Source organism: Coturnix japonica, chromosome 25, assembly GCF_054131305.1.
Source record: "Coturnix japonica strain WE chromosome 25, WE-NBRP24, whole genome shotgun sequence".
In the NCBI taxonomy this organism is placed as follows: domain Eukaryota; kingdom Metazoa; phylum Chordata; class Aves; order Galliformes; family Phasianidae; genus Coturnix; species Coturnix japonica.
The window spans coordinates 8,307,727-8,320,244 of record NC_140687.1 but is presented as its reverse complement, the minus strand read 5'-3'; the positions used below and the strand labels follow the sequence as shown (position 1 = coordinate 8,320,244).

Sequence of the window (12,518 nt, the reverse complement as noted above, 5' to 3'; positions counted from 1 at the left end):
TTGGCTGGAGATGCTTTGGCAAGTAAGAGAGACCAACAGCTGGCTTGGAAATATTTCTGCTGCCTTCAGTAAAGGGTCAGATTGACAGGACTCAAGAGTATATGCTGGCCTGGTGTGCAGGAGACAGGACCAACTTGCACATGATCTGTTATTTGTGTTGCTCTTAGCCTTGAATATACTTTAAAGTCATTCTTGCCTGTGAAATGGGCTTAACAGAGATGTTCTCTGTGTCTTGTTAGCAAGAACTGAAGACAGGCTAAGGATCTGTGGTATGAGCAGATGCCTCTTTCCTGGTTTGTCAACTGCAAACCTGGCTCCATTATACCCAGCACTAGCAGCAACTTGGTGCTGGAGCTAGGGGTGAGTTTATGGAGACACTGGTGCCAACTGCAGATCCTGGGTATGATCTGTGCTTTTTCTGATAAGAAACAGGAGGAATATTTGGGAAATTGCTTTGAATATTTGCCTTTTAAAGAAGCCAAATGGAAGGGGAAGAAAAAGCCCTGCACTGCACCCAAAATGCCACAGAGCTGCAGCCACTCAGGGTGGTTTATGGGAAGGCTGTGAATTTTGTTGTAACTGCAGGCATTGCTGGGGAGTACTGATAAGGAGCTCCCTGGATTCCCGTGGGAAGGGCAAATGAGGAGGGACACCAGGGTGGGTGCCTGCTGGGAGCCGGGGGCTCCCTACCCAGCATAGAAAGCATTTGCATCATAGGGATCCCAGAGGTGGCCTTTTGTATATAAGGAGATGTTACAGCGGATTTGAAGCTGCTTCTGGGTGCTGTCTGTGCCCTCAGGATTAAACTGCCCCATAGGGGAAGTCAAGGATGTTCCAGGGAGTTGGTGTGGAAATGTACCCTGGTCCTGGAACAGCAAAGAAATGACTTAATACCGTGCAGGCACCTATGACATCCAGTGTCTAAGGGTGATGAGTGTTTCAGTGGTTATGACTTGGAGTAACATGATTTTTCAGTGGAGCGGGACCCCTGTGGAATGAACCCGACATTACCACAATGGAGGACAGATTGATGCTTTTCTCCTAAATCAGCAGGCTCTAGAGGTCTCTGGGACACTGGATTTTTATTCGTCTCACATCTGTGCAGCATACGGGGCTGTGCTGGGTTGATGTGTGTAAGACAGCTGGGAGCATGCCAAGCAAACTGGAGGTCTGTGCTACAAAGTGCTCACAGCCCCAACCTGCAGAAGGTTTAAGCTGCACTCCCCAGCTCTTCCTGAGCTCTGCTGTTGTCTTTCTTTATGGCATCTCCCTCCCCTTTCTGCCCTGGCCGCAGAAATGTGCTCAATTAGGGTTAACTCAAACTGAATCAAACTTCATGCCTGAGGTTGGAAATCTTCCCAGTCAACTCACCACGGCCACAGAGCACGGTGGGAGACGAGGCGAGAGGGGAGATGAACACTTTTCAGAGAAACGAATCCAAGGAAAGTTTGTTCACTTTTATTTCTGCAGGAGATGATCCCCCCAGAGGAGATTTCCCTGTTCAGAAAAAATCTCCGGTGAGTGTTACAGCTCATTTACTTTGCTATGCTTTCTGCTCAGCTTGCTCTAAACATTGCAAGATCTCTCTGTTCTTTCCTCTTTTGTGCTCTGGCTAGAGACAAACACCCTTTCTTGCAGAGGGTTGAAGTAAGCGTTAACAACTCCATGCAAAAATTCCCTCCACTAACCTGATTAAGTTGACAAAGGGCAGCTTAAAGTGTAAAAATGAACTGCATCCTTGGGGAAAAATAAAAGTGAGGGTTTGCATTGCTGCCTTTTTCCTGAATGCTCCTTTCCTTGTGGGAAAGGACTTCCTTCTGTCAATTGCAGGAAGCTGTCATGCATGGGTAGGAGGGAGCTGGGTTGTGCGTTTGCTTCCTTTGGTGAGACCATTGAGATAGGTTTCCAGGTGCTGCTAAGCAGGAGGAGGGATGGGGACTTTGGACAGGCCACTGATGTGTGTCCCAGAGCCTCAGCTTTACGTCTTTGGCTGTGAGTTAAGCCAGATTCATTGTTTGCTTACCTTGCAGCTCTTGCGTTTGTGTAGGTTTTCAGGCTAGTTCCAGCTGAGGGCTTGACACTAAATACCGTACACTATATTGGCTTTGGTAAGAAAGAGGCTTGTTTTGCACGTGCTTTGATTCACAGGACAGTGTGGTAGTAATTGCTCTTGCAGCCAGTTATGTCATAAGCAAGCTAGATATTTAGCTGACTGTTTTAAGTACTGTGCAGGCATTAATTATTGGGTATTCAGAGCTCATGTGAAATACTAATCTTAGTCCTATTTTGCAGCTGATCAGCAAGAGAGAGAAGTGAAAGCAAACAACTCTGCCACTGGCACTTTAAGGGATCCCTTATTTTCTCTCTCTCTCTCTCTCTCTCTCTTTTTTTTTTTTTTTTTTTTTTTCTTCTTGAAGACACAGATCTATCAACTTCCACAATATTTCTAAGAGCTCCATAATCCTGCACATCCCAGGCTTACAGTGGTTAGCTAAGCACAGCAGTGTAGCTGTGTGATCGTCAATCCAGGTTTAGCCTCTTTGCTTTTGCTGGGGCTATCTGCTGAGCAAGGTCCTCCTCTGCAAAAGTGAGCAAACTGCAGCTGGCTCTTCCCATGGATGAAGGTTGCCCACTTTTGGATGTCCAGGCAGGCCCCATGCAGGTCAGTGATGTAGCAGAGAGAGCACCTGAGTGTTTCTGTGTGCGCTGATGCTGTCTCACAGCGTCCAGGCCAGACGAAAGTGTCCCTGCTTGTAAGTCCCTTGCTCAGCATTTGTAAGCAGTTACTTAAGGTGCTGGCTCAGGCACTGGGGAAGGTTTAGCTGTACAGTCTCTCTTCTTGCTCCCCTTTTCCTGCTTGCAGACACTGATGTGTTGGAGGTGCCCATCCCAGAGCAGGAGCCACTGCCAGGGTTTCTGTCACTACAGGTCACAGCATGGCACGTTGTACCTCCTACTGATGCACACAGATCCTGCAGGGTTTGTGCACGGAGCAGTGATTTCAGGCAGCAGCTTTCCCTACACCTGGCTGCCTTGGCTTTGTGGAGTCCCACTCTGTATCTGCATCAAATGCTATTAATTATCAGAGTACTGACAACGAGGTCTGGGAAAGAGTGGAAGAAAGATATCCCTGTTATGTCATTTTATTTCCAAGTTCAAAAAATGCCACAAAGTAACCAGAGGAAGCATTATTTCCTCCTTATGGCTTTTCCTCTATAATATTAAGAACGTGTTGCGGGAGAGCATTGTGCATTTGTGCATTTGCAGCTTCTATATACTGCCATTTTTCAGGCTGGTCTAAAAGCAGGAGCCCTGGGTCCAGTTTCCAAGGGAGCACCCTCTGTGCACTCTGTCTTGGTAGCCATATGCTGAGCATGACAGCTTCAGCACAAACGATAAATGAAATGGATATTTACATCTTTATTCAAGTGAACCCAAGAGTCCAAGGGTTTCTTAATAACAAGGCATTCCATGAATACTGAGAGGAAAGTATTTCAAAAATCACAAAAATATCACAGATACTGGGTTAGGGAATGGAAATGGGTTTAGTTACAGTGTTGTGTTGTTTTTGTTTTTATTTTATTTAGCAAACAGTTTCTTCTCTTCTGTGGTCCTCGTATAATCTTGAGTGAGACACCATGATTAGCTAGTCATCTAACCTAGGAGGCATTGCTTTGGGAATCCAAATAAGCTCAAGTCTCGTGGTGGAATAAACCTCAATAAACACATCTATCTTCTTATCTGTGTTTGCATTTGAGACTCTGGGAAGTAATAGAGGAATTCATTACTTCTGACACAAGGTACAGAAATGCATACGAAGAGTTCATCTCACCATACCACGGCTGTTTAAAACTTTGGATGTAAATGCAGATGACAGTATTACACCCCCGTCCCTCACCCCATGTATGGCCAGCCTGTCTCTCCCACTAATTGGCAGAGCTGTGAAATCTTGCTGTCCTTGGTGGGAGGCAGTGGAGATAAGCAGCTTCCAGCAGCTCCCAGCTGCTTAGCTGGGACCACCGTGGGTAGTAGAGGGATGGGGGCCTGCACAAGGTCATGCTAAGACCTGGCTGTTCAGGTGCCTTGCACTTCATTTGGAAACAGCAGATTTTAGCTTGAGTGAAGTTGATGTCAATAAAAAAGTAGCCAATTTCAGACAGGTTTGAGAAGTGCATAGCTCTTTTGTTTGATTTTTGTTTAATGAATTGAATTGTCCATAGCTCTGCCAGCATTCTTGGGATATGAAATAGCTGCCGTGGCTGAAGCTCTGCTGCAGTAAATGCAGTGGTGCAGTTTGGTGTAACTGAGGTGCAGAGACTGAGGGCAGTTGACACTGAGGAAGAAGCAGCTCTCTGGGTGCTGGGGGAGGCAGCAGTTTCAGGGGAGAGCAGTAACTCTGTGTGAAGTATAGATAAAAATGCATCTGAAGGTGTATTTTGTGTCTCAGTGGGATGTTATGTTGCAGCAGAGAGGCAGTACAATCTTTCCAAAGAAGCTTCTAGAGCTTAGGGCATAGCAGATGTTGGCTGCTGGCAGTTCTGGAGTCCCTTTGCTGTTCCTTATGGGGTCCACACCTGCCAGGAGGGTTCATAGGGAACCCTAACCAAAGCAAGATGGATGTGTGGCCTCCTTACTCCTCTGAGTCCAACCTGCAGGTTAGCCAGGCAGCACTGAGCACCTGGGTTTCAGACTGGACTCCTCTCTGCTGCCCAGGTGCTGTGTGGATGTGTTGCTGGGGTGAAAACTGTCAATAAGCTGATATGTTCTACTTTAATTCCTGTAGAAACTCTGTGGCTCCAACTACCCCCTGAGCATCGCCTTCATTGTGGTGAATGAGTTCTGTGAGCGCTTCTCCTACTATGGCATGAGAGGTATGTGGCCCATGGGAAGAGACTATCCGATCCTTGTGTTTCTGTATATGATGGCCTGGCGTTCCAGAGTTCTGCTGTATATGGTCTCAGTTGTCCTTCAAAATAAACTGGTATTCTGGGATATAAACATGAACAGCACACCCTGATGTTGAAGCTAGACCTGTTTTAAACACGAATTGGGACTAGAGACCTCCAGTGTTGCTTCCAGTCTGAATTTTTTATATCATTCTTGGTCTCAAACCAGTTTTTCCAGCATGTGATGCCTTTCAGTTGTGTGCATTCTGTGTGTCTTTGAATTGAATCATATAGGCACCTAATTTGCAAATAGAAAATATGCATAAACAGAACTACAGGTTCAGGTGTGATAAGCTAGAAAATATATTTTCCAGCTAAACACAAATGCTTATGAGCAGGGGAAGCCTGATACTCACATACCTCATTTGAGCTTCTCCTGTGTCAGGGATTATGAGGAATAGATCTGAAAGCACAGATCTTTCCACAGCAGTGCTCATAGCTGGTACGCAAGTCCTTGTTTTCCTTGTCACTGTGATGTAGCTTCCTGCTTACCCACAGAGATGCACATCAATTATCTGATGTGGTTTGCTTGCTTCCTTTTAGCTGTCCTGACGCTGTATTTCATAAGCTTCTTCCACTGGGATGAGAATCTCTCCACTGCTGTGTACCATGCCTTTTCTGCTCTCTGTTATTTCACACCTGTCATTGGAGCCATCATGGCAGACTCATGGCTGGGGAAATACAAGTAAGTAGACATTTCTCTAATTCAGACAGGATCTGTCTGCAATGTACAGCCTGCATGAGATTCAGTGCTGCCCGCGCTTCTGATTTTGAGCTAGTTCACGGTGCAGCAAAGACACACTTTTGACATATTAACAGCTTCTCTATGTTAACTGGTGAACAACTAATGTGTTTGCTCATGCTGTTACATGCTCCCCTTTCACCCAATGACCAATAGGCAATGCAATTCAAATCAATAAATTAATTCATAGATCACAATGTTCCTCCCCTCTCCTTCCCCATGAACCTTGAGGAAACTAAGATATAGGGTGGTTAACCCTCAGCTTGCCAAGTTCTGTTGCTGAGATAGATTCAAAGTGGTAAGGAAGCAGTATTGTCCTCTTGATCTAGTAGTTTCAGATGAAATGTCACTAGCTGTACTCACATATGCTTTCTCAGTTTAGGGAATGCATTAACACAACCATTTTTATCCCAGAGTAACCTGGACTCAGACAAATCATCTCCCTTAGTACAAAACCAGCTAAACTCTCCCTGAGAAAATTAGGGACTCTTCCCTTAGGCTGATAATTTGCAGGCAGGGCCACCATCTGACCCAGAGTGGTGGTGAGCAGCTGTACACAGGCCATTCTTTCCTTGGCACTGTCTGCTCTCTGCCTGAGGAGTCTTGCTGTTAGTGATGAAGTGCAGCTGAACCCTTCCCTATAGGTCTAAGCACATCTGGCAGTGTGAGTCTCTACATGGAAAAAAATGGCTGCAATATGCCTTTGTAGCAGAAAGCTCTTAAAGAGATATCACTATTCCTTTTTTTCTTTGTGCTTTATTTTAGTCATTTTCTCGAGTGAAATAAACCTACACACACACACATACACAAAGTTGGCTTGTTTTTTAACTTCATTAGTTGTCTGTGAATACTCATTGCTGTTTGAGGATGGATATCCATCTTGCAGCGTAATGTTGTGAAAAAATAAACCATTAGGCAAACTTTTGTGCACTAGGCAAGAGGTTTTTCCCGGAGTAAACCCCTGGTCTTTATAAATGGTAGTTTTTGCTGCAATAGCTAAACCAATACTAAGAACAAGATAACAGATTAGAGGAGCTCATGGGGCTTCTTCTAGATTCTCTTTCCTAACAAGTCCTTCCATTCTCGCTTTGAGCATTTTGTCTGCACATAAATAAATAAATGTGTTGATCTCGAAGACAATGAAGCAATGTAATGTACTCAAAAGCCTGACCCTTCTGGTCAGATTTCCTGCTCACACTCACCAAGATGTGGGAAGCAGATAGATGAGCTCAGTCCTCCAGAGGTGCTTGAGATTCAATTCAGTCTTGTAACAGGAAAACCACACTCCTAATTTGGTTGTAGTAATCAGGTGGGTTGAAAGCGTGCAGCAGTCCCTATGGATTCCTTCCAGCACAGTTAAGTGCATTCTACAAACTGCCAGTTATTAGTAGTCTGGAAACTGAGTTGGACCTGAAGAGTACTCATCTATTTGCAGTGTAGAACATTTAGCTTATTCTACCCAGCAATCTCCCCAAAGAAAGTAGCATCTATGCTTCCCTAATCTCAGCCCATTTGCCTATCTCCTTTTTCCAGCATGCAAAATGTTGACGTGAAAGTTATAGCTGTCTGCAGTACTGGGGATATGGACAAAACTATTCCTTGTGCATCAGCCAAATAGACCTTTCATATCAGGAAACACAGGCACACTCTGTTTAGAGACTGTACATCACACAGCACCTTCAGTCACTGCTGTTTGCTTTGCTTGCAGGACTATCATCTACCTCTCCATTGTGTATGTGGTTGGCCATCTGATAAAGTCAGTCAGTGCAATTCCATCCCTTGGCAACCAGGCAGTTCACGTGTAAGTAGCAGCTGAAGCTGAATGTTCTCGTAGGTTGCAATGGTAGGTGGTTTACCCACTACTGTCACTTGTTTCCCCTCCATCGGGCCAGCAGTTTGGAGGGGAAGTGTGAATTCACCAGGAAAAGCTTGGAACAGTCACCAGGACTGAGCCCTTTGATACAGGGACTTCTGATCATGCCTCTCTGCTACATTATGCTACTGGAGTTTGGTCTCTTCCATTCAATTGCTCATACAAACTCCTTTCTTCCTCATTTTCTCATTGCTATAGCTGTCCAGCTCAGCAAGTCCCTTTGTGTACATGGGAAGACTAAATCCTAAATACACTTTTTTTTTTTTTTTTTTTTTATGTGTGACAGAGGAATTATCTGTGTTATTTAGAATCAGAGGATTGCTCAGGTTGGAAAAGACCTTAAAGATCATTGAGTCCAACTGCAACCTAACCATACTGCCCTCACTAACAACACTCTGCTAAATCATGTCCCTGAGCACCACGTCCAAATGGTTTTTAAACACATCCAGGGATGGTGAGTCAACCACCTCCCTGGGGGGCCTATTCCAGTGCTTAACTACCCTTCCAGTAAAAAAGTTTTTCCTGATATCCAACCTAACTTGTAGGATACTACTCTTCTTGCCCTCTAGACTCTGAACTGATAGGAATGTCAAAGTAGTTTTCCAGCTGGCATTTCTGAAGCCACTGTGCTGTTTTTACCAAGGTGAACCTGGCACTGAAAATACATGCATGCAGGCAGGAGTACATCTGGTTGATGGAGCAGCTTTCTTTTGTCCTAGATCTGGACAGTCCTGATACTCCTGTTCCACCCAGAAATAATCAGTAATCCTTTGGACCAGCAATGGGATTTTGAGGAGCGCTGGGAGGTAGAAAGCACCCAAGAGCCTATTTCAAACAGAATTGCTTTGCTTATCCAGACTGGAAGCCTTATATGCAAAGGGTCTTTTTGTTTTGTTTTAATTTTCCTTTTCACAATTGATTTCTGCAGCCTTTTGTTCTCAGATGAATGAAAAATAGTCCCTTGGATCTTTGATGTCTGGTGGGCCTCCGAAAAGCAAGAAAATGACAAACACTGTTTGTTCAGTTGACTGATTCTGAATGCAGAAATGAGGATAAATATATATATGTGTATATATTTGCAGTTAGCTGGCTCATCATCATTGGCAATGTGCAAGAGACAGTGATACGAGAGGAATTATAGTTGGGTGACACTAAAACGTTCCCATAAGCAGTGGAAGGGTTCTGCAATGGTGTTGTTTTTGTTCTTGCATGAAGGGTCCTGTTTATGGTGGGTCTGTTTTTGATCGCCCTTGGAACGGGAGGTATCAAGCCCTGTATCTCTGCATTTGGTGGGGACCAGTTTGAAGAGGAACATGTAAGATTTATTTTCTTTTCTAAACTCTGCAGTGTCTGGGTATGTTATGAGGGTGTTCTTGTTTTTAGATTCTGTTGTACTAGAGCCTGTTTGCTAGGAAAATATATAGGAATGATTTGCTAGGACAAGATGTGAGGTAGGATGGTTTGCACAAGACCTGAAAGAATCAATATGCTTCAGAGAAGGAGAATGTCAAAAGAACACTATTGATATCAAAAAGGATAAATTATAATACATACAATAATAAATGATACAAATATTGGGTGTTGGAAGAGTTGGAAGGTCCTCTATAGTACAGCGTAGAAAGATTGCTGTTTTTGAGCCAGCATAACGACCATGATTATAACACACTGCAACACAATGCAGCAAACAAAAAGGAAGACTGTACTGCTAGCCTCTCTGCTTGGGTATTTTCCCTCAAAACAGGGACCGGTCTGTTGTAAGAACTATAGAAAATTATTGACTTCTGAAGGTAATTCTAATACCCAGCGTGGTCAGAATGTTTTATAGATATTCCAGAATAGGAAGTTCTGGAGAGCTGGAAAAATGATTATTTTTAGTTCTATATTGCATCCTGCAAATTTCTATCCAATTTCTTCATGTTCTCATTCTCCATCACAAGGACTTTAGCACTGGCCTTCATGTCGTGTAATGCACCAATCTCAAATCCCCATTATGCAAACCAGAGGCTAAATCAGGGATAAGGTAGCACCCGAAGAAGTGAAATGGGTCTGAATGTACTACCTTCAGCAATTATGATTTTGTGTATATAATTGTGTATAAATTATGATATGTGTATATCATAAGTCATAGGAGGCCACAGGCAGGCTTAAATCCAATAAGAATTATTTAGGATTGTGTGTTAGACAAAAATATGCAGAAATATACTGAAAATATATATACTACTGAAGAAGACTGGGACCTTTGGAAGATGGAAATCCCTGTCAGTGGAGGTGTTGAGCAAGGACATTCAACAAGTGGTCTGTCAGAAAAGCCACTGATAGATTCAGATTACAGATAGTTGCTCAGCCTTAGTGAAGGTAGCTCTGTAGGGCAGTTTGATGTTTGCCTTTTGCAACGTTTCACTATGTAGTTAGCATTTAATGAATTAAAATACTTGTTTTCAAATGTGGAGAAGGCTTGGTCTTTCTGCACGTCAGTTATACGATACTAATGTGATGAGTCTTATGATTCATTACTTAAAAGCAGATCCTTCTGCAGGTGTGTGCATCCTGGGCTGCCAGTCAGACCTGCTGCTCTAGAGGATGCTGCAGTCAAAGGTGGTCACCACAACTCTGGCTGGCAGTGCAGCACACTGCTCTGGGGATGTGCTGTGCGTGTACCAGCATTTGGGCATCTCAGGTCGCAGTGCCAATAGTTCCCCCACAAGAATTGTAACAGGTGCTACATCAGCATTTGCAGAAGTGCTACTTCTATGAATATTAATGATTAATAATGTTTATCCAGCATCTTTCAATTACTACCTAATTACAGGATGATAACATGTCCCACTTATCTTCAGAGTGTTTTATAGACTTCAGCTAATGAATCTCAGCATCCCAGTCAGGCACATGATATTATTATCCCAAACTTACCATCACAACTCAGTTACAGAGAAAAACCTGAACTGCTCATGGCTATGTGAGCCTGTGCCTGTTCTCCAACAGTCAGACTATGCCTCTCCAATAGATTTATCAAATGCTAAGGCTCAGACATTCCCTTGTGCTGCCTTCAAGGGAAACTAATTTAGAAAAAGAAACTGTAAAAAGCCTTCTGATAAGGACAATATGTTCTGTTCTATTCAATCTTTTCAGAATAGAAACTTTGTATTTTACCATTTTGAAATGACTTTTCCCTTCAGAAGAAAAAAAAAAGAAAGAAAGGTTTTACGTATGTGATAGGAAATTTAAGTCTTCAAAACTGGGATGAGAAGTTTTGATTTTGTAAGGGATGAAAGATTTAGAGCCAACCAGAACTTATTTTTTGTTCTCTCAGGAGTGTTGTTTGGGAAGGCTTCCTGTGTTTTTTGTCTTTCACTCTAGCTAGAGTGAAGTAAGCTTTAGAAATTCCAAATGAGATGAAGAACTTGATTTCCCCCTCAATTTTTAAGGCATCAATAAACTTCAGCTGAACCCGTAAGTGCACGGGTTTAGCTGTTCCGCCTGTAAACGAGGGATGTGGTAGCCTGTATATAAAGTGAGTAAATAGTTTTCTCCTGTGGTTTCCACGTGGAGATAAAGCTAAGTTTTGAGGCATAGGCACACTGTTGGCCTGGTTTTCTTTAGAGTACTTTGTAAAATCTTGGCTCTGCCACTTTCAGAACAGCAGTACTACAAGCAGTGATGGATTCTGATTCAGCAGGAGCTCAGATAGAGAAAATAGATTTATCTGCAGATTTCCAAGTACCCTTGTCAATGGAATTAGCAGTCCAGGCTAAAAATGCCTGAACAAAATGATATTTACAATATGTTACATGAATGCACAGGCTGCTGTGCATGTTAATTAAGGACCAAAGCTGCTTTCAAACAGTTTGGTATGGTTGTTAAGGTACTAAATAGCTTTCTCTTTGTTTCTTTGTTTTGCTGTTGCCAAGGAGATCAGGATTATCATGTACAGTACCTTTTCTCTAATTAGTTAATCCAAATCATGTTATTAATGCACGTCTGCTCCGAAGATTAAGAAAGAAAGGAGGGAAATCTTTTTTTCCCAATCAGTGTAAATTGCAAGCTGTTGGTCATTATTTTTATATTCACTTCTGCTTCTCTGACCATTTTTTTCCATCACTTGAATCTATAAATGTGTATAATAAGGAAGTTTTAATACACCTTGAGATCCCAGGCTTGATTCGTTAAAAGTTGTCCTTTTACACATCTGCAGTTTTTCACTTTTTAGTCCTGTTTTTCAGCCTTGTGAATATTGTTGTCACAGAATCACAGAATCACAGAATCACAGAATCACAGAATCACCCGGGTTGGAAGGGACCTCAAGGATCATGTAGTTCCAACCCCCCTGCCTAGCAGGGCCACCAAACATACACCTTTACTAGATCAGGTTGCCCAGGGCCCCGTCCAACCTGGCCTTGAACACCTCCAAGGACGGGGCATCCACAACCTCACTGGGCAGCCTGTTCCAGGACCTAACCACCCTTCTAGTAAAGAACTTTCCCCTAACATCCAACCTAAATCTTCCCTCCTTCAACTTAAAACCATTTCCCCTAGTCCTGCTATTATCAGCCCTTTCGAAGAGTTTACTCCCCTCCTGGGAGTAAGTTCCCTTCAGGTACTGAAAGGCTGCAATGAGGTCACCCCGCAACCTTCTCTTCTCCAGGCTGAACAAACCCAACTCCCTCAGCCTGTCCTCATAGGGGAGGTGCTCCAGCCCCCTGATCATCTTCCTGTCCCTCCTCTGGACCCTTTCAAAAATCTCCATATCTTTTTTGTACTGAGGGCTCCACACCTGGACACAGTACTCCAGATGGGGCCTCACAAGAGCAGAGTAGAGAGGGACGATCACCTCCCTATCGCTGCTGACCACCCCTCTCCTGATGGAGCCCAGGATCCCATTTGCTTTCCGGGCTGCCAGAGCGCACTGCTGGCTCATGTTAAGTTTCTCATCTATCAGGACACCTAGGTCTTTTTCAGC

At 43.6% G+C, this 12,518-nt stretch overlaps 1 protein-coding gene across 2 annotated transcripts; it reads left to right on the top strand.

The window, feature by feature from the left end:
• Positions 1-1,157: 1,157 nt before the first annotated feature.
• LOC146756924 (solute carrier family 15 member 2-like) lies at positions 1,158-11,927 on the top strand. 2 transcript variants are annotated; one of them, XM_085523887.1, is made up of 5 exons: positions 1,158-1,517; positions 4,784-4,871; positions 5,490-5,631; positions 7,397-7,489; positions 8,777-11,927. In XM_085523887.1, exons 1-5 carry the CDS (start codon positions 1,413-1,415, stop codon positions 8,997-8,999), a joined length of 651 nt encoding a protein of 216 aa, XP_085380013.1. In that variant the 5' UTR covers positions 1,158-1,412; the 3' UTR covers positions 9,000-11,927. The 2 variants fall into 2 exon arrangements, with proteins under 2 accessions (XP_085380013.1, XP_085380014.1); XM_085523888.1 differs by lacking the exon at positions 1,158-1,517 and adding an exon at positions 2,428-2,662.
• Positions 11,928-12,518: the final 591 nt, after the last annotated feature.